This window comes from Tiliqua scincoides, chromosome 3, assembly GCF_035046505.1.
Source record: "Tiliqua scincoides isolate rTilSci1 chromosome 3, rTilSci1.hap2, whole genome shotgun sequence".
Lineage (NCBI taxonomy): Eukaryota > Metazoa > Chordata > Lepidosauria > Squamata > Scincidae > Tiliqua > Tiliqua scincoides.
Genome location: NC_089823.1, coordinates 101077084 through 101103502, shown reverse-complemented (window position 1 = coordinate 101103502; position 26419 = coordinate 101077084). Strand labels below are relative to the sequence as shown.

Below are 26419 nucleotides of genomic sequence, written 5' to 3'. Positions count from 1 at the left end.
CCCCAAGGATCTGTCCTGGGACTGGTGCTTTTCAACCTCTTCATAAATGACCTGGAGACAGGGTTGAGCAGTGAAGTGGCTAAGTTTGCAGACGACACCAAACTTTTCCGAGTGGTGAAGACCAGAAGTGATTGTGAGGAGCTCCAGAAGGATCTCTCCAGACTGGCAGAATGGGCAGCAAAATGGCAGATGCGCTTCAATGTCAGTAAGTGTAAAGTCATGCACATTGGGGCAAAAAATCAAAACTTCACATATAGGCTGATGGGTTCTGAGCTGTCTGTGACAGATCAGGAGAGAGATCTTGGGGTGGTGGTGGACAGGTCGATGAAAGTATCGACCCAATGTGCGGCAGCAGTGAAGAAGGCCAATTCTATGCTTGGGATCATTAGGAAGGGTATTGAGAACAAAACGGCTAGTATTATAATGCTGTTGTACAAATCTATGGTAATGCCACACCTGGAGTATTGTGACCAGTTCTGGTCGCCGCATCTCAAAAAAGACATAGTGGAAATGGAAAAGGTGCAAAAGAGAGCGACTAAGATGATTACGGGGCTGGGGCACCTTCCTTATGAGGAAAGGCTACGGCGTTTGGGCCTCTTCAGCCTAGAAAAGAGACGCCTGAGGGGGGACATGATTGAGACATACAAAATTATGCAGGGGATGGACAGAGTGGATAGGGAGATGCTCTTTACACTCTCACATAATACCAGAACCAGGGGACATCCACTAAAATTGAGTGTTGGGCGGGTTAGGACAGACAAAAGAAAATATTTCTTTACTCAGCGTGTGGTCGGTCTGTGGAACTCCTTGCGGCAGGATGTGGTGCTGGCGTCTAGCCTAGATGCCTTTAAAAGGGGATTGGACAAGCTTCTGGAGGAAAAATCCATTATGGGGTACAAGCCATGATGTGTATGCGCAACCTCCTGATTTTAGAAATGCCAGGTGCAAGGGAGGGCACCAAGATGAGGTCTCTTGTTATCTGGTGTGCTCCCTGGGGCATTTGGTGGGCCACTGTGAGATACAGGAAGCTGGACTAGATGGGCCCATGGCGTGATCCAGTGGGGCTGTTCTTATGTTCTTATGTCTGACTATAGCTTTGTCTGATTTTACCCGAGGCCAGATCCTGAAAAGTAACCTACCACTAATTGTTACCTAAGAACTGTATAGTCTTTAATTTATTAAAAACATAATAAAAGATCAAAAGATACATTTCTATTCTTTTTAAATTCTGGTCTTCATCACCTTTTTGTAAGCACTATCAGAGTAAGTGCACTGTAAACAACATAACAGTAAAACAGTGGTAAAACCTGGGATTCATGTACTCCTAGGGTACCTCAACAGGACCTTTAGGGATACTTGAAAAAGAATGGCATAATGCAGGTCATGCTCCAGAATGGCTTGCAGGGCCAGCAAGGCAGGAAGGGAGGTAGCTAATTGGCTGTGAAAGCCCCACCAATAGCTAGTTTTTGGTCATCAATTCATGTATGAACCAGTGATTAAAACCAGCACAGTAAAAAAGCTGAAACATAATATGGAAAGTGATCAATCACCCAGAATTTCTCAGCACACTTCTGGTGCAAAACAGTGCAAAGGCAGAGTCTTTTGTTCTTCAACCAGATAAAAAGAGAAAACACTGTGATAAATACATGAAGTCTGGGCTTTCATATGGAGGAGATGAGGGCTTGTATTATTAATTACAAACATTTTGCTAATAGAAAGGGTACAATTTATGGAAATGGGCTGCCAAGGGATATGCCAGTGAAAAAGGTTGGGAACCACTGCAGGAGATCCATGAAACAAATCCACCTTTAAGCCCAAAGCTCTACATATCATACAACTTGTAACACATAACTGAGAGTGTGCAATTCAGTTCACAGCAGAGATGAGCTGTTGCAACCCTTTTTACTCAGAAGTAGACCCACTGCTTTCCATGGGTGTTATTCTTAAGTAAGGGTGCACTGAATTGTAGCCTTTATTTCAAATGGAAAGGAGGATCCCATCCTGGTGTTTCAAAAAACAGACCTCTGCCAAATACAAAGCCTTTGCAAAAGGGAACCAGGCTGCAGCAACATTTGCAAAATTCTCTGCAGGAGAATAAAAGGTTAACTTTGGCTGGAATTTCCCAGGAAAGTAACTATAGAAACTTTAGAGGTTCCTGCCTGATCTTAGAGAAAGGAAACTTTTCAGAGTTGAAAGGCTCTGCCCTCTGATTGACCAGAAGAAAAGGCGAAGTGATGATTGGAGCTTGATCACTTGGCAAAAATTTTACATACTATAGTATCTATGGTACACATACAGAATACAAACATATATGTGTTTTGAGCTAGTGTAGGGGTTTAGAGAGAATGCCATGATGCTGTTAGCTATTTTTCCTCCTCTTCCCCTAATCAGAAAAAAAGGGTAATAATACTGATTTATTTTACAAAGTTGTTTCATGGATTATCAAGATTATTTATTTATTTATTTATTTATTTATTTATTTTCCCCCCTGGGGGCTGGGGATAAGAATAGGCCGTCAGTTTGGCTGTACTTGTTGTAAGAGGCGACTGAACAGCCACCGGGTAGATGGGGCTCGTCAGCCTGGGAAGGCAGCTCATCTGAGAGAAGGAAAACTCTGATCCCAAACTTCCACTGCCTTGTGGCTACATCCAGTTATGGAAAAGGCTTCAGGAGTCAACCTCGAGGCAAAATCCAGAGCCGGAGTCCCTGAGGCAGTTCATGGCTGAACACAGTCACGTTCTGGCAACTCCTGCGACGCCGCTGGAACCAACCGTATTGGCCTCTGCCTTTCCATTGGATCATTTCAGCGACGTGGAGAGGGGGGATTTGCTGCATGGGTAACAGTCTATCCTCCATATCTACATTACCCAGGCTTCGCGCACTGGAGAGGACACTCTGTTCCAGAACCACCATTCAGAGCGTGACACCATAGTCTTCCGAGACTGAAGGATGCCAACACATTATTTATTTATTTTCCACAATTTTATACCGCCCTTCCTCCAAAGAGCTCAGGGCAGTGTACACAGCTGCTCCCCTCCTCACTACAACCCTGTGAGGTAGGTGAGGTTGAGAGAAAGTGACTGGCCCAAAGTCACCCAGGAACCTTCAAGGTTGAATGAATGAGGAACATTCTGAGGCATTAGGTCTCAGCTAGGAGGGAAGATTTAGAGGAACCAGCAATAAGCTTGGTTTTCAAGGCCTCGCCATAACCCACTGTCAGCTTTGAGTTCTGAGGAAAGCAGAACCACAGCTTACAAGTTGGTTCAGGGACTCAGATTGCTGAGTCAGCAGAATCAGCAGGCACCTGGGACTGACACACCCTGGGTGTGACCAAGCCAGCACTGATTGGCTAAGCTAACTACATAAGGTTAGTCTGCTGGAGCTTCCAGTGCAGCAGTAGGGGAATTGTTGGTGATATCTGTAGAACTGCTGCCAGTGACTGAGGAGGCTGGATACTTTATGTATATGTTATTGCTGACTTATGGACTGAACCTTTGACTGTGTATTGTTGGAAACTGATTTGGATTTGTTATACTTGGACTGACTGCTCTTCGTGCTGACTCTTGGACTGTTTACTGACTACTCTACTTGTGATATCCCTTGCTCAATACATCTGCTGGAAGTACTCTGCTGTAACTGCTGTTTTTCTTGCAACCTGCTCACATTGGGACAAAACAGGGATCCTACACCAATCATCCCACAAACATAACCTTAACACCCACGTGATGGGAGGATGGGTTTCATGGATGCCAGGACAATTGAATGAGATTTCTGGAGTCCTATGACAGTGGATTTTGGGTTCAAGGAGGCATGACATTGATTAAGTCAGGGGCTATGTTTGGTTGAGCTGAAACAATAATGGAGGCAAGTTAAGAACATAAGAACAGCCCCCTGGATCCGGCCATAGGCCCATCTAGTCCAGCTTCCTGTATCTCACAGTGGCCCACCAAATGCCCCAGAGAGCACACCAGATAACAAGAGACCTCATTCTGGCGCCCTCCCTTGCATCTGGCATTCTGACATAGCCCATTTCTAAAATCAGGAGGTTGCGCATACACATCATGGCTTGTAACCTGTAATGGATTTTTCCTCCAGAAACTTGTCCAATCCCCTTTTAAAGGCGTCTAGGCCAGATGCCGTCACCACATTCTGCGGCAAGGAGTTCCACAGACCGACCACACGCTGAGTAAAGAAATATTTTCTTTTGTCTGTCCTAACCCGCCCAACACTCAATTTTAGTGGCTGTCCCCTGGTTCTGGTATTATGTGAGAGTGTAAAGAGCATCTCCCTATCCACTCTGTCCATCCCCTGCATAATTTTGTATGTCTCAATCATGTCCCCCCTCAGGCGTCTCTTTTCTAGGCTGAAGAGGCCCAAACGCCGTAGCCTTTCCTCATAAGGAAGGTGTCCCAGCCCCGTAATCATCTCAGTCGCTCTCTTTTGCACCTTTTCCATTTCCACTATGTCTTTTTTGAGATGCGGTGACCAGAACTGGTCACAATACTCCAGGTGCGGCCTTACCATAGATTTGTACAAAGCAATTTGGAGTTGCAGCAGTAGGGATGGAGGCTGCCACTGCTATGATCCTCTTCAGATTTGCTCTCAGCAAGCTGAAAGAAGATTGGAGGCCCGAATGGAGCGGAAAACATAAGGGAGTCCATTTGCAGGCTCTCCAAGAGTGCAGCTCCATGCAACCTTTTCAAGTCTCTGCATAGCAAGGCTTGATGAGAGCCATGTCCTCCTTTGTAGCTGGTCATGTTAGCCTTTTTGTTACACAGGCCAACACACATTTTGCTTCCTTAAATGTTACACCAATTCCTGGGTATATTTGGGGTGCCGATTCCAAATATAGCATCCGTTTTGCCCTACCACGTCTAGTTTTGGAGACACGGCATAGCCTCTTTAGTGAATGGTTCAAGCAGCTTCCTCATGAGTAAGCCTACACCATGGCTTCCTCATGAGGAAGCTGCTTGAACTGTCCACTAATGAGGCTATACTATATCTCCAAAACTAGACGTGATAGGGCAAAATGGATGCCATTTTTTGAATTGGCACCCCAAATTCATATCAAACTACCATAAAGTTTGGGAAAAACTTTCTGACCCTCAATTTTGTAGGGCTGTGTCATCAGGTGTTCATCATAGAGTAGGGAACCCATTCATACCGGAAGACAGAGAGGTATATTCACCAGATCTAGAATGCTTCCTGACTAGCCTGGGGAATCATAGAATCATAGAGTTGGAAGGGGCCTAATAGGTTATCTAGTCCAACCTCCTGCCTTAGGCTGGAAATCCTCTTAGAGCATCTCCAACAGGTGGTTGTTGAGCCTCTGCTTGAATATCTCCAGTGAGGGAGAGTCCTCCACCTCTCTCGGCAATCTGTTCCACTGTCGAACTACCTTTACTGTCAGGAATTTTTTCCTGTTAATCAAAATTTCCTCTCTTGCAGTTTGTACCCATTGGTTCTAGCATATTGCGCAAGCATATTGCTACAAGATTTCACTGCACAAACAGCTTGGGGCTAACTAAATATGTTGGTAGCATGATCCATGTGTTAGAATACTGGTCATGTCACTGTATATAGAGGGGGGGGAAGAGAGAGAGAGAGAGAGAGAGAGAGAGAGAGAGAGAGGGAGGGAGGGAGGGAGGGAGAGGTGAATAACATTTTCTTCATCTGCTATTTTGTCCACATAAACAGCAGTATTCCTCCTAGCCCAAGGTGATCAGATGTCCTCTTTTTCCAGGACATGTTCTCTTTTTTAGCTTTGTGTCCTGGAAAATAACTTAAATGTTATCCTTTTCCTGTGAGCGGGACCCTACAGGCAGTGCATAGCCTTCTTGTAATTAATAAATTATATGTAATACATTATATGTAATATAATATTAAATTTAATAAGTAACATACTGTTTAAATTAACCACATGAAATCAATCTACAAGTGTTTTTAGCTTTTATTTTGTCATGTCCTACTTTTTTCTTGGATAGCCTACATTTTGGGGTGCCTTGTCCTCTTTTGCGGTTAAGACATCTGGTCACCCTGTTCTGGCCAGGCATACTCCTGCCTTGGAGTTCAGCCAGGACAAACATGGATGAGTTGGGTGTTCCAAGAGGCAAAAGCAGCAGGTAGGGAATCCCTGTTATAAACCCTCACCCACCTACTTCTCCTCTAGCTTAAAACTGACCTAACTGCAACTCTTCACAGCTGCATGGCAGACTTGTATTCTAACATACAGGCCTACAGCGATCGCATCTAGCTAGCTTATTAGTTGTATCCAAAAAGTTCAGATCTGTGTTATAAAGACAAAACCCAACAAATGTAGTGACAGTAAATGACAGAAAATGGAAAAAAACAACAACAAGAAGACAGTTTATTTATCATAGCTCACACACCTTCCTAATTTTCTCTGGTTTGGATATCTCTAGATCTGCAAGAAAGCATTTTAACACGTGGGGTGCAGCACCTAATTAGACCATTACTGATTTCATGCATCTGACAAAGTGGGCTTAAGTTCACAAAAGCTGGTATCAGAATAAATTTGTTACATCTTAAATGTGACAGAGGACTCTTTGGTTTCTGTTTCCTACTCCCAGCTATCTCATACCATTCATTCTGCCACAAGATCATGCTTCCTAGTTATATTCTTTCCCTTGCTTTCTCAAGCCTTAGAGTCACAACATGACCCCTGCAGCTTTCCCTCTTGCCACATTTCCAGTTTCAGCATGGTACCATGCCTAAGTTGCTTTTACGTTCATACTCCTGTTGGAGATCAAGTCACCTCCTTCCTCAATCAGTAGTCCCAAAGTAGTCCTTTGGCCAGTGCAATTGCACAAAAGAATTGATTTGGTATCTTGTTAGGATTGAATAATTTTATATACACTGTTAGTGAATCATGTAGATAAGCAAACAGACCTTGGACTGTGGAGGCTTTTAATTCTGAATCAGATGCTGCATTGCATCATATAATGTGACAGTATCCATAAGAGCTGAACAACACATAGTGAAACATATAACAGAATAAGGCAGAATTTCTATTTACAAATGTAGGCTTAGTTAAAAAAAATTACATTAAAAATTTAAGCGTGTCTACCTGGGTAGTAGCAGTTGAAGTGGTACTGCTCCTGGATCCCCACATCTGTTGGAACTGCACACGGATTTCAGCAAATGTCTCAATGATGACAGCAATAAATACATTCTACAAAAGAATGGTATATATTTAAGAACAATGGCTTACTGTGAAACATGACAGGGAGAAGAGAGGAGGGGGAAAGAGTCCAATCTAACATGATCTGTATTCTGAGTAAATATGCCAGAACCATTTTGACAGTACCTTAACAAGCCAAGCAAGAAAGAAAATTAAGGTGATGAAATAGAAGTACGAGCGCCATCGGGGGAAGCTGTCAATTGCTCGGTACATCAGGAAGACCCAGCCTTCTTGAGAAGCAGCTTCGTAAACGGTAAATATGCTTGTACCTGAAAATGAAAAATGAAAAATATATTCAGTGCAGATCAAAAAAGAATCTTCAAAATCAGCAGTCATCATCCATTTACTTCATTTTACTTTCTTCCTATGAAGCAAGCCCCAAAATGAGGCAGCACAGGTTTTTGTTTATGATTTTTAGGATTAGCTTGAAATTGTCGCAGCATTAACACTGTGCAATATTTCATCATGAATATGATCCAAATGCTTAAGTATCTATAGCCAGACTTTGGCTTTCTTTATAATACCTCAATGGTATCTCGGCTTGAGTTTTTGGGTTTAGATCTCTGATTCACCCTGTTTTGCAAAGACATTTAAGCATAATCTGCAATTAATCTAAAAGCAATTATGATACCTGTTGCCATATATGCTCACTTGCTTGATCCTACCACAAAATGGCACCACAAGAGCATCTCTTTTAAGTTATAGACGACTACAAGACTTTGCATAAAGCATTAGAAACAAACAAAGAGGTCCTCTTGATCTCAATATATTTTTTCTTTATAAATCTTTAATTATATATCATGATGATCACAGAATACAAAATAATGAAAAGCATCTATTTCAAGTACAAGACATATATAAATCAAATAATTTACATGCCCATCACTATCAGAATAATGTGGCCTTTTGCAGTTCAGTCGCTCTCCTAATGAGATGCAAAGGAGCTGCATGACACAAAACTAGCAGGGAGGATATGGCACAATAGGGGTAAGAATAACCCTGTAAACCATCCTGAGCACTAGCTCACCTTCAAATAAAGACCAGAAACCTACAAGACTGAAATTTGTTCATCACACCTGTATCCCATTCTTCTTTTAAGGAGTTCAAGTGCCATATAAGGAATTATTCATGTTCACAATTAAGAGACACCTACTCAAGGTCATACCAGTGACATTCATGATGCCACATGGGTTTGAACCCAGAAGGTTCAACATTCCAGAACTACCCACATAGGGGCAACATCCAGCCCCATTCACATGCTGTGTTCAATGCGCATATAACCTGTGCACATTCTACGCACTAATATTGATCTGTATGGGTGTAGCTATTTATTTATTTTATTACAGTATTTATATACCACCTTTCTCGTGGATTCAAGGTGGCGTACATCAGCAGACTGGCCATAAAAACCATTTTTTCAAATAGTGTTTTTACAGGTACTTTCTATATGAGAAAACTCATAGAGGGCCTTCATTTCTCCAGATGTGTAGCCTTTTCACAGTCCAGTCATCTTTTCCTAGCTACATAGCTCTCATGCCTTCTGAGGTTCCTCAGGCAGCAGTTACAAATCAAGCCCCGACAGGTTTTCAAACTATTATCCATTCTTGCTGACTGTACACACTCCTCCACCCTCTTACAGTGGCTTGCCAGCTCCATTCGCTCACAACGGCTCTTGTCAGTGACTTATGGTCTCCCAACCAGGTCATGACTCAAGCTGATCCTGCTTAACTTCTTCAGGCAGGGTGACAGGCCAACCTCCAGACCACACCTCCTGCCCTCTCACATCATGTTCAATAGAAGACCAGCAGAACATAAGATCTGCTCTCTGCATATGTTAGGAGTTTAGTCTCTATGCTGAATTTTAAATGAATGCACGTGTAGCCATTCACAACAAAATTGTGCATGAACATAGAGATCACTATAAGAAAATCTCCTCTATTAACCAAGAGACTTTACCATGCCAGTTGTAAGCCATTGCAGTGGAAATGCAACAGACACACACACAGTAGGATGGATCATTCTATCCCTTTTGCCTCAGCAATTGCTGTGACGGCTATGCACATCTGCACATTACGTGCATAAATGTCCAGAAAAAGAAATGCCCATAATGATTTTACCAACCTCCCTCTTTCTTCTGTGTGTTTAATCACTAGGCTGATTTGCTTGTAATATTTCTTTAAGGATTTCTTCCACACCAGTGGCATCACTAGGGTTTGCATTACCAAGTACAGGAGGCTAGCGTGTCACCTCCATGATGGACCTCCTCCCATGCAGTGGATGGGGCAACGGCCCAGGAGGTGGGCATGGTGATGTACCATCGCCCTGCTCCCATGGGGTTTCTGGCTATAACTTTTGATAGAATAGAGATATTTCAATGAGGTTAGTATCACAGCATTCTATATTAAATTACACATCAAATGATATATAACATGATGGTATTATTTGAAAATACCAAGATTTTAAAAAGTTGGCCAGTACTGGTGACACCCCCCTCCCTTGAGTGTCACCTGGTGCTGCCTGTACCCCAATACCCCATAGCGACGCCACTGTACCACACATTTTAAAAATCTAAAAGGAAAATGAATATATCTAGGTCCTGTAATTAAAAAACAAAAACCAAAAACAAATTGCATTTTGCCTCCAAGCAAGTTTGAGTAGGAACACATCTGTTAATAAATGAAAGTGTTTAGAATAAAAGACTACATCTGTTATCAGTTATAGATGCTTTTCAAACTACATCTGGATGCTGAAATCTAAAAGGCATGTTCTCCTCTCTTTTCTACTGATAGTATTTCTTTTTCAATTATCTCCTTGCCCAATTAATGTATTCCTGTCCAAAAAAGAAAAGAAAAAAGCAACAGTAAGATTTAGTTTTCCTCGTGCAGTAAAAGCATTGTGAAATTCCAGTATAGAACAATTAAAAAATGAAGGGCCTAAAACTGATATTTGGAATATGAAGTAATAATTCAGGTTGTCTTGATTTGGGAATAAAGAGGCATTAAAACCAAGTACGTAAGCAATTGAATGGGTGTGTCAGGATGTGAAAATTTAAAAAAGAAGAAAAACTTCTGCATGTGTTAAGAGAATATTCTGACATTTCAGAAAATATTTCCTTTAATGTTGATATTGGAGGAAAAAAGCACCTGCCATTTCTGAGCAGCGGTTATCATGTTTTCAAAACCTGCAACTCAGGCCTTACTTTTCATTCTTAGGATGTCCTTGCATCTATTTAAAGAAGCTGTCTGACTCAGGAAAAAGGAAGAAAACATTGGGCAAGCCTCTATTATGAGAGTGAAACTTGTCCATAATGATATGTATCTGTTCCAATCTGTCCATCAGTTCTCTAACTATATTCTGGAGAAGGGATGAAAAGACACCCCCCCCCCCGTCATATTGTATGAGAATAATTAAATATGGGAGGTTTTATTTCTGGATATGTAGGCAGACTTTGAAGCTTCAAGGTTTTAATTACTCTTAATTATGGTGTCAAAGAAATCACTAGGGATTTTAACTGAGCCCTGCAATCCTCCTCCTCCTCCCAGATGAAGTTCAACAGCTGTTAGAGAGTTACAGAAAAAAACAAATGCAAAACTGTGCACAGACAGGCACACACACACAGAGGAAGAAATGGAGGCTGGGGTTATTTTACATTCTAATCTAAGGCAAGATGACAGACTGCAGAGATTTTACATACTGAAAGGAAAGTTGTAACCAGCTACCCAAAAGAGGTGCCAAAGGTTTCATTGCCAGTGCTATCAGCACTGCAAGACCCCTTAGCACTTTCACAGGCAACAAAAGACACTGGAGTTAATTTTGTGAATTCCACCATTGACTTCCCCTACAAAAAACCCAATAATAATATGTAAAAAAAAACTATTAGTTCTACACTGTTATCCATAACAGTTTACTGCTGCGGTTCTTAAACTCTCAGGGAGTTTAAAGACCGCAGTAAGGGACCCTTTGATACCATCTATGCAACTTTTTGGACTATTTTCTTGAATCTGTAAAGGTTCATAATCTGTAAAGATTTTCATAATCTGCACTCTGGACACTGCTTTCTCTAAAATTCAGTCAAGCTCACAAAACTGTATCTTATACATTGCTTACTACAAGATGCCATTTCATGCATATCATATACAGTACTTAGCTTAGGGACTTGGGTAACAGAATGGGGCTTTTCCCTAGTCTCCTGCCCTTGTTGTTAGACCCTTTCCTTCATTTTTCAAGTGCACTAAATACACACACCCATTCCACACATAGAACATTCACATATCCATGCTAGGGTTGATTGTTCTTTTTACTGAATCTTTTGTCAACTTCTCTTCTTAATTAATGTTTGTATCTTTGTAGTGGCTCCCTTCTCAGCTTCAAGACTTAGCTGGTTTTTGCCAATTATGGTTTTGCAGCTAGTCTAAGATCTGGGTAGTGCCACTACAGGGAGGGTTAAGGCTGGAGTAGGCTTGTACACACCACACAACCTGAAGCCACTTGTGAATCAACTGCTGGTTCCCAAAGAAATAAAATAAGCACCAATGGGAAGACCTTCTCTTGCCCCTTTAACTGGAGAAAACGACATAGAAGAAGCTTCTCATACCACTTCATGGTAAATTGCTGTGTATCAGCTGTACATGGGTAGTGCTAACAAAAAGCTTAACAATCCTAAATCCCATGATTTAGCCTCTGCACTTTGTGCAGCAACTGCATGTCCAGGGACAGCCCAAGGCCTCCTGGTGCCTGAGGTTCAGAGTGGTGCCAGAGCGGCAAATGCGACCCCCCTTTACCTTGTGATGTACTAGCCTCTCCCCACACTTCTTCTGCTCGGTTCTTCTCTTCCTTTTTCCAATCCAGGGTGTGAGAGGAACAGCAGCAGTAGCAAGCGGATGGAGCTGGGTGTATCTGGCCAATCTGCTGTCTGAGGTGACTGCTTCACTTGACATCATAGGTGGACTGACCCTGTGTGTATTTAAACACTTGGGTACGATACCTGGGGAAATCCTGATTGAACAAGATTGAACCTTGATTGAACTTGGGGAAATCTTGATTGAACAAGAGCCTTCAAGCATTTGCACATGAGTGCAAGGTCTTTCTTTCACACTCTATCTGTGGAAAACATCAGGGTATAATGTGGCACACACTACTGCAGCATAAAACCTGTGTTTGCTGCAAGCACCCAGTGTCCTCACTTATATTCATCCGCTCTATAATTAAAATTGTGTGGTACATTTTTATGAAAAACAGGAAGCCTCACACATGCTCTACCATGTTTGCTCCATGTGAAGGCGGAAAGTGGGATCAATCAGCAAACTCTCCAGTTTTCACACATTGGAGGAGGAATGTGTGAGGAAGAAACTGGGTTTCTGTGTTTGTTCACTGACCCTTCCAAGCAATCAGAAACTTTGAACAGTGTTCTCGATCACATGGAGGTATATGCACAGACTGCTGTAAGACAGCTGCATGTATATATGTAACCCAACTCTCATCTCAACATGAACAGTGGAGGTGAAGCAACCAGGCACAAGGAGGATGGAGGCAAGGTCTGTATGAGAAAAGAGATGCAGGCACTACAATATCTGCTCCCTTTCCAGATGTAGAGTGAAGATTGTGGAGTGTTCATGGGAAGAGGAATCCTCAGCACTGTTCTTAGGTCTCCTTCATTCTTTCACATTCACTTCATAGAACTATTTTCCCTCCCCCCCCCCTCCATTCATGAACTGAGCACCGGGACCCACTTTTCAAAATGATACTTCATCAGGACCCATTGAGCTTTAGAAGACTAAAAAAAAGTTTAACTTTTCCAGCTGTTCCAGCATCTGTTTTTATCCTTTTTACTATGGTGAGGAGACCACCTTCTGAAGTGTTTGTTAGTCCACATTTATCGAATTGGGGCCATTCTGGTGGCCTTCTGTCCCCTTTCACCTGGCCTTTGAGAAAAGCTGAGGCACATACCTACTCATGAGTTAACATACACATATAAAACACTGGGGGGGAAAAAAACACATCACCAAGACGTGGCAGTGGGTCAAAAAAGGCAAACTGAAGAAAGAAATAGAGGGTTTAATAAGGGTGCACACAAACAGGAATTAAGAACAAATGCAATAAAAGCAAAAGTAGAAAAATTAACAACAAACAGCAAGCAGATGAAACAATGGACTAACTAATTAATTTCTGTAAAAAGTCTGCACAGCCTACAAGCAAAGGCATGACAAAGTAGCAACAATGATACACTGGAACATCTGTAAAAAAAAATACAAGCTAGCTGCAGCCAGAAACAGGTGGGCAGTAGCAGACCTGCCATTAACTCAATGGGGCAAATGCCCTGGGCGCGGAGTTCTATGCTCCTCTAGGACCATGCGGAAGCTTCTCTCAGGCTTCCAATGCAGTTAGAAACTGTGCTTCCGGTTTGCTAGAAGCATAGTTTAAGACATCGGGAAAGCCTCAGAACGCTGTCCCGACACATCGTGGAATTGTGTGAGGCTCTGCAACGTTTTGGTGAGTGTGTGTGTGTGGGGGGGGCTGATTCACGAATGGGGGGTGGTGGCATCTTGCAGGGGGTGCCATCATAGACCTTGGCCCCAAGAGCAGGGCTGGGGAAGTCTGCCACTGCTGGTGCAACCACAAAATTGAAAATTGTCATTGATTTAACATAAGAACATATATTTCCGACCATAGACAGACTATAGATTTCTGACTATAGACAAACATCTATTGCACAATACACCAGATATAACTGTAGTCAAGAAGAAAGAAAGATAAGTCAAAATCATCAATATAGCAATACCAGAGGATAGCAGAGTAGAAGAAAAAGAAATGGAAAAAATAAAAATAAAAAACATGGATTTACAAGTAGAAATTGAAAGGCTGTGGCAGAAGACCAAAGTAATCCCAGTGGTGACTGGCACCCTCAGTGCTATTCCAAAACACCTTGAAGAGCACCTGAACAGAATGGAGGCCACAGAAATTACCATCCACTAACTACAAAAAGCAGCTTTACTGGGAACAGATTACATCTTGTGATGCTATCTATAGCAGCAAAATAGGACAAAAACCAGGCACCCCAAGTCCTTGGGAAGGACTCGATGTCTGTGTAAAACAAACCAGTCAATAACATCTACCTGACTGTGAAAAATCTCATAATAAATACATATACATGTATAATAAAATATAATAAAATATATCAATATATTTTCCTTATCAGCTTGGGGGGGAATTTCCTTCTTGAGTGTTTTTTGGGGCTTGCCTTCATCAGATTGGAACCATTCTGGTTTTGTCACATTCCTGTCAGTCTGCCCTTCGAAGTGGACTGAGGCTTGGTCACCTACTCACAAGAAAATGTGCAGATACAGCTCAGTTTACTAACCACAGGGTTTAATATATTTTCTTCTCCAGCTAACAACTTGTCGGTTTCAGGTTCACGACCCACCAACAATCAGGTCGCGACCCACTGATGGGTCGTTAGCCACAGTTTAGGAAACACTGGTCTAATCCATTTTTAAAACAATCTAAGCTAATAGCTATCACTACATCTTGTGGCAGCAAATTTCATACTTTAACGATATACTGCATGAAGGGATACAAAACAGCAACACATCTCTGTGGAAACTGGCAAAACAGAACTGCTGAACATTTGTCTGAAATGTTCCTTCTCTTCCCCACCTTTTCTAAAACGTTTCCCTCTATTGAAAAACTCTGTCCCACAGTGAACATCTTGACAGTGCCCTGAAGCCTCCAGCCTGTGCTGGTCCCATATCTATCTACACAAGTCATGAGAACAACTAATAATATGATAGGTCTGCAGCTTTTGACATAGTTCAGAGAGACGACCTGGGAAGAAGTGCCTGCCTTCTCTAGATACCTCCTACGGTTCCGATTTAGTGCAAAACGCTGAACTGAGAAGATAGGAAGCAGCCCAGTGGTATTTACTGAGTTGAGTTCTGAATCCAAACCTCAGCATATCAGTCACTCTACTGTACAGAAATCTTGGCAAAGATGTATTTATTTGGAAAACTAAACCACTTTTTAATGTCCTCAAAACCATTAAAATATGAATTAAATTTTTTTACAGCAAATTTTAAAAAAACAAACATTCTGACCAACAAACAACAAACAGGATATTGGATCAGCTCCTAGCAATTCAAATATTGCCTATCTAAATGAGCCATGTTCCCAGAACTGGAGAATTTGTACCTGCAACAAATTTCAAAGGTGTATGATCATCATCAAAAAGGCCTTATAGAAGTAGATTTAATCTCTGAAAAAAGTGGCATGCATAGCAATGGGTTGTCACTAGACTCTCATTTAGTGTAGATGAGGAGGAACACATGGGAAAAGACATTCTTTTAAGTATCACAGGAGGCCAAGGCCTTCCTAAATTGCATTCATTTCTCATGTGATTCAAATTAGCAAGGAGAAGCTCCTGTAAGACAACTGCAGATGTGAGCTCACTCAACAAGAAAACAAATGTAAAAGGAGTGAGACATTTTAATGAAAAGGATATGCAGTAACCGCCTGGGGTAAAAAGAGGAGACTGGGCTCCTTCAGTAATAACCCACTCGTTGGAAACATTCGCCTCAATGGGGATGACGACGTAAATGATTTAACATGGTCTCTTTCTATAAGAAAAATGAATATAATAAAAGGCAAACATTCCACTTGTTTTGATGCTAGCTGGAAGGAAAAGCAAGATAGATTATTTTCTCCATAAACAGAGCTAGATAAAGACATTGTTTCTGCAAGAACAAAACCAGGTACAGGCATAAGCTAGACTTTCTCCAAACACAAAGATTCAGCTACACTGAATGTGTTAATTCCCTATCAGTATGAAAGCAAGATTGGCATTTAACAACTAAGGAATGAATAAGAACAGACAAAATTAAGTTGAAGGACACATGGCAAAGGACAAAGCCACTATTCTCAGCCAGCAATTTGTGAGGTCAAAACTAATCGTTATACAACAAATACAACTGCAGGAAACCACCCCACACACGAATGTGTATTGTGAATTTGCTGCCCCCTACTCTTACCTTTACAATTCTTTCCACTTACTAAGGTTCATCAGCTATGTTGAAAAAAGAACAAACATGCCTTTTCTATACACTAAATTTGAAGCCTTTTCCACACCTGCAGAATTCATCATATTCTAGGGCTGAGTAATGACAATGCACCAATGAACAAAAGTGCATCCAAGGAGGAAGGAGGAATTCCTGACTGATGGCCCAATCCTATGGATTGCTAGCACCAGTGCAGTGGCTGCTGCGCTGGCACTAGCCATTGCTAATGTGCCATAAAGCAGTGTTCTTCAACCTTGGGGTGGAGACCCCAGTAGGGTCACAAAGCCTCAGTTGTGGGGTTGCAGCAACTTACAGGAATGAAAAAAGTTGGAGACCACTGGATTAGAGCAGCACCAGGTAAAGGGGGAGGCATCTGGTGTGCCCCTTCAGGTACCAGGAGATTGTGTCCCAGTCCTGCTCAGGTTCTTAGCAATTGTGCTAAAGTAGTTTTCACAAGTGCCAGGCATCATGGCAACTTTTTCTGCTCTCTCTCTAATAAGAATATTTGGTTACAGTGAACAGTGCTGGGAGAGCACTATGGAGACGGAGAAAGGACAGCAATGGGGGTGGGTAGACAGGGTCCTGGATGGCAGAGGAGGCCTCTGTTATATCCTAGCCTCCAGTCCTGGGCCTGAAAACCCTACACTGGGCTTTTCAGACTAGCGACAGCAATTTCACTGGCGCAGATCCAAGTAGTCCCATTGGGCAGGCTGGGGCTTGACATGGGATAAGGGAACAAATGTTCCCTTACCCTGAGGAGACCGGTGGCCTGCTTAATTTCAATGCAGGATATGGTGTGGGCCATGTGGCTCTACTGTGCCAGCACTGAATAGAATTGGGCTGTGAGAACGCTAAGCTATCATCATTTATTTTTCTTCCAACCCACTAACTTTACATCCAGTGCGCTCTCTCACCCTTCCCCATAATTCTTTCACACTTAGGGTTCAGGAAAATCCTGGCTACAACTGCTTTGAGATTACATCCCGGAGATGACAGAGTTAATTTCCTTTTACAGTAAGAGTGGTGTGACTCCCTCTCTCCACAGAGATTTTAGCCCTTATTCTCACAGCATAAAAGGACTGAATTTCACAAGCGCTATGTCCATCAGGATAAGCACTTTGTTTACGTGTTCTTAAAAGCCATCCCTGAAGCTCTCCACTCAGTTTCAGGAAACTTCTAAATGTCCAAGTGCTGGGAAGGAAAATAGGAAATCCACTTTTTCTAGTCCTGGCCCAGTGAAAAAGATTTGGTCTAAGTGTCATTTCTGCCCAATGTTGCATATATGCAACAGGGATCAAATGTGTACAGCTTGTGGGCTGAGCAGAAATGGGTTAAGCATAAGGAGGTGTAACAGACTGCGTTGCAGATGTTTGATAATGAATTCAGATATTTTACTGCTTGACTGTAAAACATTTTGCCTTTTCTTGGCATTTTTAATGGCTAAAAACAATAAAATGAACCAAAACAGCATAAGGAGCAACAAAGAGAAATCTTTCAACCACCGAAGATTCGAGTCAAAGTCACCCTTTCCCTCTGAACATCTATTCAGCTGTGTTGCTAGTGGTAAAGTTCCATATTGCATAAGTTACCGAGTTTGAATTAATATTTCCCACACCAATGGCACAGTTGCCATCTTCACTTAGGGAGTGGAACCCTCGGGTATGTTGTTATTTCAGCATACCAGAAATAAGTTTTTTTTTTATCTTAAGGGAACGTTTCTTGATTCTTGATTCTTGAGTCACAGCCCAATCCTGAGCTGCCTGGGGTGTGGGGCGGCAGCGGCGTCAAAAACGGCTGCCGCCGCATCTTGCACACTCCAGCCGGCTGCCAGCAGCTACTCGGGAGAAGGGGAATTTCATCCCCTTCCCCCAGGTAAAGCGAGTAGCCATGCAATGGGGCTACTTGATTCTACAGCGACCCAAATGTCGCCATAGAATCAAGATCCTCCATGTTGGGCAGCCAGCCCAACATGGAAGCTCTTGATCCAGTGGTCCTGCCTCCCTCCTGCTCCGCTCCCTTCCCCTGGAACGCCTCCTCCCCGCCTTCTCCTCGCCCTCCCTCCACCTCGTCCCTCTCTGGAACGCCTCCTCTGCGTCTGCCCTCATGCCTTCACCTACCTCTCTACTGCTCAGCAGTCCGCACCAGCTGGGCTAGCACCGGCACTAGGGCTAGCACTGGCTGGGTGGAGCACCAGTGCTAGGGCCCGTAAATGTGCCTTATGGTATGTTGCAACAGTGCGCGCCAATGGTGAGCTGGCGCGCCATGCTCAGGATTGGGCTTTCTGTTTCTTGATTCAGTAGTTTCTTGATTTTAATGGGAAGAAAGGGACTGTATTTTTTACGGCATATCTTGAAAAAACTGGAAATGGAGGACAATTGACTCCTATCGTCACCCTTAGTTTAATGGCACACCTTAGTGTTAATTAGAAAAGGAGAAATTCATCCAGGTATTATGCCACAATTCTCTTCTGCTGCTCTCTGCCCTCTACCTCAAGCTGTTAATAAAGTTGAGGGAGTACAGGTATATTGGTACACAATGGTTTGTATGCATTTTACTACCTTTATATCAACTGTATCCTAATGAGAGTAATTAGACTTGTTGGCAGCAGACCTGTGTGTCAGAACGTAGGTTTGCCAAATAGCTGTAAAGTGGGGCAGTTTAAAGCACAGGAACAGCAAGCCTACCATTACATATGCACGCACCCCCAGCTTCATTTGGCCCAGTTTGTGCTCAGAGATCTACTTAGTCCCTACACTCCAAGACTCATCTGACCAGGAAAATATTTAGGTGTTTTAGTGGACAATAAGCCAAACATGAGCCAGCAGGGTGATGTGGCAGCAAAGAAGGCCCAGGCAATTCTGGGCAACATCAACAGTAGAATTGAGACAGCGAGCCCCAAACTACCTAAATCCTCATGCAGCTACCACTGTATCTCACTGGATATTTTTGGCTGCTGAAGATCTCCTTAGGATAAGGCAGCAGTTTTCAAACTCTCAGGTGGGATATTTTGCTATATTTTGCAGGGACGGGGGGAGGCAGTGAGGGTGGGGGGAGGTAGCGACGAAGTGCAGATGAAGAAGTGAAAGTGAAGCGACTGCACCCCGCCTCCGCAAAACCGGAAGCGAAGTGCGATCGCTCTACTTTCACTTCTAAAACTTCGGGGAGCCCTGCAGTAGGTCGCATAGGGCTTCCCGCACCCCCGGGAGGCCGCAGGAGGCTTCGGTAAGTGCACCCAAGGCCCTGCAGCAATGCGATCCTGGGGATCACATCACTGCCTCCTTCCTGCCTCCTCACTGCCCCTGCCCTTTAAGGGGGCAGAGGCCAGGGCCCTCAGGATGGGGTGTCGTGACGCCCCACTTTGAAAAGCCCTGGAATAAGGAGACATTTGTTCTCTTGCCCTGAGGTAATCCCCAGCAGCCATTATGAGTCAACTCAGACCTATACCAGTGATATCCATGCAGACTGATCAGGTCCAGAAAATGGCTGAAGATTTGGTGTGCGCTGCCACCACTGAAGACAGGCTGAAGGAGCTGGACATGTTCAGTTTGGACAAGAGACAATTAAGAGGAGACATAACTATCTAGAAGTATCTGAGGGGCCATCATGTAGATGAAAGAGTGCATTTGTTTTCGGTTGTTCCAGAGGGTAGGACCAGGACAAACAGGAGTAGATTACAGCAAGGGAAATCTTGATCTTGAAGGAACCAGGATGCAGCTCTCTTGTTGTCTTGTGTGCTCCCTCAGGCATTTGGTTGGCCTCTGTGAGATACAGGAAGCTGGACTAGATGGGCCTATGGTCTGATCCAGTGGGGCTATTCTTATGTTCTTATGATTAAACTTTAGGAAGAACTTTGTAATGAGACAAAACATTTGGCAGTGGTACAGTCTGCCTCGGAAAGTGGTAGACAATCATTGGATGCCTTCAAGCAGATCCTAGATAGCTACCTATTGGGGAAGATGCATTTGTTCAGTGGGTATCCATGGGGGATCTGTTCCAGGGCAACCTCCCCCCCCCCCACGGATACCAAAATCCACAGATACCAACAGTTCACTGTAATTGCATTAACAAGAACTGGGATCCAATGAGCTCTATATCTAATCTCAAAGCACAGGTTTGCAAAAATGAGACTGGATACAAATCCTATACTCTCTCAGTAATGAGAAAATAGTTCCTGTTAGGGTTCTGCTCCTCTTCAAAGAGAAAATCGCACCAGTTGAGGGAATATCTGTGAGTTGCACTTACAGCCTGATTGCCTAGCCTAACAAATAATGCCAAATGTTTGTGAATAGATTGAAGTGCTTAGATTAGAATACACTCAGAATATTTTGACATGCAAACAATGTTGGACAGTACTTATTTTAAAAACAATTACAACAAATTTTCATGTGTAGTGATTACTGTTCCTGTTCTGCAGGTCAAGAGCTGAAGCTGAAAGTATCTTGGTGTCAATAACATTTAATTAGAGTGCATTGATACTGAACAAATGAAGTCCATTTATCTGGGCTCTGGACTACACAGCTCTGAATGAACCATGTGCAATGATCCCTGCATGCTTCATACAAAGGGTGGGGGTATTAAATCAAATGTTGCTAATGTTGCTTATTTTTTTATAATTATATATTGTTCAGTACAATTAAAGGTAATTAATTATTCACTTACAGTTTTACTCCATCTAATCCCAAGGAACCAGAGTGAGTAAGGCGACCAGAGAGAAAGAAGCTAACTAGACTTTCATCTCCCATAGGCCAGCTAATAGGCCAGCCAATCAGTGCTGCTGTCAGGCCACAGGTGGCTAAAAACATTTGCCAGAGGCCCTGCAGAACCACTGTCCATTGGAGCAGATAGCTCTGAATTAGAGCGATGGTACTGTTATAATTTGGATGCAACACAGCCTATAGGAGCTGGGAGGCTGTGTAATTTCTAGTCACCTGAGACCTCTCCACCCACCCCTCCATGGCTCTTGCAGGGGTTGTGGTCCTAATCTTCCTCCTCTCCTTCTCACATTCCCTCTTCCTCTCCAGACCACTGCAGGAGAAGGATGTGCTCTGCCAGGGCTTCATGCCTGCCAGGTCCATTCTCACTAAACTTCAACTCAAAGGGAACAGTTCTCAGGTTCTCTGTTCCAAGATAGTAAGTCCTCTGATCACAATCAGAAGATGCCTGTATACAACTACAGACTGTGAAGAAAGTGTTTCCTATGAAACCTTAACCAAGCCTCCACTCCTGCATATGTTTTATTCATTCATATAGCTCAGGTGGTGGGATATTTTGCTATAGGAAGGACATGCTTTCACTGATTACTCTGCTTCCCCCTCCCTTCTGACAGGTACTTCCTCTGGATTCATGTTAAAATTCAGCTTTCCCATGGCACTACATTCAAGTCCTCATTTCTTATTATAACTAAGCTTAAGTACATGAAATTGCATTTGCTTCTGTTTACTCTGCCTCCATTCCCTCTATAGTTAATTCCTGCTATCTGGGCAAACATGTACCTTTAAAAGTGGTGGTTCTCTTATGTTTAGAAGGGCAGATAAACTATCCCTCTTCACCTTAGATTGTTGTCTTTTCCAGTGGCTGTAGCTGGTGTCTCTTGTAGACTATGAATGCTTTGGGGACAGGGAACCATAGCTATTCAAACCACTTTGTGAACTACATTTTGTTGAAAAGTACATAAAAAGTTAATAGTGATAACAGACTGTAAGACACTTGGGGCAGGGTCTAGTCCTTTCAGTCTGTGTAAAGCTTCATGCACAGTAAGGGTTCTAAATAAATGATGCCTCTGTATAAGCCACCATCAGATTAGTATTGTTTTTCCCTTTCACCAATCCCATTAATGACTTGGCTGTGTTAAACAATCTGTACATTGTAACTGAGGGTTTTACAGTTAATAGCTATATGAACTGGATCAGTCATTCAAACTGGATTCAAATTGACTGATATCTTTTTCTTTTTAAAGTTAGTGTATCAGTAGGTTCATGAGTAAGTTCTGTTGAGCAGAATGTTCTATTTAATCAGAAAATAAATCAAATTAAAAAGATAAATCATGCTGTTCACATTCGTGCCTCTCCAAGCATAATCTCAGACAATTCATGAACTGTTGTTGAAGCACACAGCCATCTCAAAGAAAGAAAAATGACTCCTTCTCCTCAACACATAATTTCATGGCTGCCACAAGGTGGCAATCATGTACTTTGTGCATACCAGAGACTGCTGACTACCAACTACTAGAGAAGTAGAATGGGGTTAGTAATACCTCAGGACGTCTGGTGTTTTGGGTAGACAGGCCATTCCTTACACTTTGCAAAAGGTAAGAAAAAGCTTAAAAAGAATCCATTTATTTTACAAGCAGTTGCTAAAATATTGTCAATTACACAGTATTTTTAACCCACAGAAAAGGAAAGACAGGTGTCAAATGAAATCAGTCTTCAGTCACGAAACATTTTTCACAGTAGACATGATAACCTCTACCATTTTGAAAAGCATAGCTTGTCTTCTTTTAGAGTATGGACAACACACACAGTCAGCATAGTTCTGAAAGACATTAGTGTCTTGGGAGTGCCAACAGAGAGCAAATAAAAATGGTTCAGGATGTCAGCCAGGTCTGGTACTCGAAGTGAACCCAACTATCTCAGAGAGCAGCGCTGGTGGATGCCTGAAACTATAATTTCTGCTAATACCAAGAGTCTCATGAAGACTTTCCTTTTCTTAGAAAATATTTCTTTACCTAGTGCGTAATTAATCTGTGGAATTCCTTGTCACAGAATATGATGGCATCTGGCCTAGGTGCCTTTAAAAGGGGGCTAGACAGATTTATGGAGGAGGAATTATCACAGGTTACAAGCTAGTATGGCTATATGCAACTTCTGGGTTTTAGAGGTAGCCTACCTCTGAATGCCAGATGCAAGGGAGTGGCAATAAGATACAGATATCTTTTTGTCTGAGCTGATTGGTGGGCCACTGTGACATACAGAAAACTAGACTAGATGGGTCTTTGGCCTCATCCAGCAGGGATCTTCTTATATTCTTAGCTAAAAACTATGCTGGAAACAATACCTTTTATGATTTGGAATAGAAGCCAGTATGCTGTCGAGGGAAATCTTACATTTCTTACATTCTTAAAAAAAAAAATAAATTCTCAGTTCCTCCAGACCAGTCATATACAAATAGCCCTCAAGATGTCTTACTGTTACATCTAATTTCATGTTCTTGAATCCTTTCTAATTTGGCATCATCCTTTTGGAACTGTGGTACAGTCATGACTGGGTCACATTCTGGTCATGCCCACAAACTGAAACGTATTAGCTGCAAACATGTTCAGAACTACAGCTTTTGCATTTTCCTGTATTTCACAGCTACATGGACACAGCATCACCTTTAATCCTAGTTAGTCCACAATGTTTATTCATATTTGCATTTTGGACCATTTTGCTTTAGGGAACATTCTTTTCAAAAAGAAAATTATTATTTAGTCTGGTAGCTTACAAATAATCCCAAATTTAAAAAAAAGAAAAAAAAAAGGCTGGAAATATCATGAATAGTCAACAGGGAAGTTTTTATGTTGGTAAATCATCAATAATCTTTTTTCCTACTGCTGATATCCCCTCATGCATCCACTGGCAGTTTAGAAAAGAAAAGGATTCAGTGAACTGAAGAATTGTTCACACCTTTCATACTACACCACCTGGATCTTTCGCACAGAATAGCAGAAAATGCAAAATATGAGGACATTTTTCTCTAAATACTGTGCAGAGCACATATGCTAGATAGAGGGGGAAAGGCTTCAGTTCATAAATTGCTTATTTTGTACCACCTGCTACTTGGAAAGAAAAAAAAAGCAGGAAAAAGGGTTACACCAAACAATTTGTAACAAAAGGAAGAATCTCTGTCAAGAGAGGGGGGGAAGATGAAGATAAGGCAGAAGCGGAAGCAACACCAGGGGTTTTTCATAGCAGACAAGTCCCCCTGTTGGGCTGAGTAAGAAGTCTGACCCAAACATTCTTTAAAGGGATAGGGCAGTGATTTCCAACCTTTTTCATCTCATGTCACACTGACAAGGCATTGAAATTTTCAGGGCACACCATCAATTTTTTGACAATTGACAAGGCATACTGCACTGCTGGCAGGGGGGCATACATCCTCTATGGCCCTACTAATAAATTACCCTCCCCCAAACCCCTGCAAGACACCTATGGACCATTTGCAGCACACCAATGTGCTGTGGCACACTGGTTGCAAATTGTTGGGTTAGGGAGATTTGCTTGAGTTACTCTGGGCTATTTTTAAATCAGACTTCCTTTCTTCTTTGGCTGGTTACTCTGGTCACTTTTGATCAGAGCTGGATAGTAGCAGCTAAACTAAATCCCCAGTCTTTCCCCACATTGACAGCCCCTCAGAAGCTATTTTAGGACACAGTTTGGCTATATGCATTTCACAAAGGCAGCTTAACAAATGCAGTCTAAGATAAGCAAGCATTGTGCAGCAGTACTTGCAGGGCAAAAAGCAGCTGACTTGGAGAATGTCATGGGCAAACTCCTTGATAATTATACACGGTGTGGAAAAGGTGAATAGAGATAACTATTTCTCCGTCTCTCATAATACAAGAACTCAGGATCATCCAATAAAACGGACTGGCAGTTAATTCAAGACAGACAGGGCTGGCCCAAAACTTCTTGGCAACTGAGATGCTGTGCCAAATGCTGTCCCATCTTACCTGTAAGCGCCAGGACCTACCCTTCTGAAAAGATATTTGAAAAGAATTGGAAAAAGAATGACGGGTGGAACAAAAGGAGTGTAAAGAGGAGAGAGTGGTGGGCTAGAACCTCTCCACACTTCCTCTTGAAACAAGGGTCCCTCTTTTCCCTTTCCAAACCAAAGACTGGGAGGAGGAGAAGCAGCAGTGACTCAGCAACCGACTCAGCAGTGAAGCAGCAACCGACTCAGGCCGCAATCCTAGCCAACTTTCCAGCACTGACATAAGGGCAATGCAACTCTGAAGTAAGGGAACAAACATTGCCCTACCTTGAAGACTCCATAACTGCCCCCCAACTGCAGGATGTAGCACATACCCCACTGGCACAGTTATGCCAGTGCTGCAAATTTGGTTAGGACTGCGCCCTCAGCTTCACAAATGAGCCAGTTCTGTGGACAGACAAAAGAGGGCACTTCCATCATCAAACATGTAACTGATTTATGGACACTGCCACCACAAAGGTCACTAGGTTTTTTGGTGACTTTTAAAGGGGATGAGACAAACTCAAGAGGGGAGTGTTCAATCAATGGCTACTAGTCATGATAGTTAAATGCAACCTCTGCATGCCACAGAGTATGTTATTGCAGAACAATAGGAGAGAGCTATTGCCCACAATTTTCCTAGAGGCATTTATAGGAGCTGGACATTTCTGGACTGAATGGACCTTTAGTCTGATCTGGCAGAGTTATTCTAATGCTTTTGGGGTACAAAGAGTCCAAGAAAGGTCTTCAGAAATCTATACAGTCATTATTAATTACATTTGGCAATTAGAAGCGGGGGAGCACTTCCAAGCACTGGATAGACTGGATTTGATGCCATCTTTCTGACAGCCATGGGACTCATGATTGATGGGAAATGATCCACCTTCCCTCTTTCACACACTTTAAAGAGCCAACCTTGTCATTCAACAGCTCGTTCAGTAGAGTGAGAAGGAGAAATCAGATCATGCTACTTCTCAAGTACACATTCTCTCTTACACATTCTCTTACTTTTTTTTTTCTTCTCCTCTCTTGAGAAAACTAAAATATGCTTGTTACAGAATTTAAATTGTAGAATGCAAGGAATTCTGCATTAAGCAAGCCACACCTGCTCAACCCCCCCCCCCAAAAGATATATGGGAAGTTGGGTCTTTTATCTTTTCCTCCACTTTATTCAAAGTACCTAGCATAATTTACAAGTCTAATTCACCAATTCAACAGTAAAGTTAATTAAGAGCTCGAATACAAAAGTGCACTTGCTCACATTTTCCTGCCACTGATACTATGGTTCCTTGTGATTTCCAGCCCTCCCCCAACCAAGCTAATTATGCCTAGAACAATACATGGCTGGCTCTTTTTCACACGTCTGAGAAGAGGCAGAGTACCACATTAGAAACTTTCTTTTTTCCTGACAAGTATCCTTGCTTAACAATTCTTAATAATT

The 26419-nt window shown here is 42.5% G+C and overlaps 1 protein-coding gene across 2 annotated transcripts in view; it reads right to left on the bottom strand.

The window, feature by feature from the left end:
* NALCN (sodium leak channel, non-selective) overlaps positions 1-26419 on the bottom strand; it is a 227496-nt gene that overhangs the window by 131345 nt on the left and 69732 nt on the right. For both annotated transcript variants that reach the window (XM_066620423.1, XM_066620424.1), the window contains exons 7-8: positions 7328-7470; positions 7088-7192 (exon numbers count right to left, since the gene is read on the bottom strand). In XM_066620423.1, coding sequence (XP_066476520.1) covers positions 7088-7192; positions 7328-7470 — 248 coding nt within the window. The remainder of the gene's footprint in view (positions 1-7087; positions 7193-7327; positions 7471-26419) is intronic.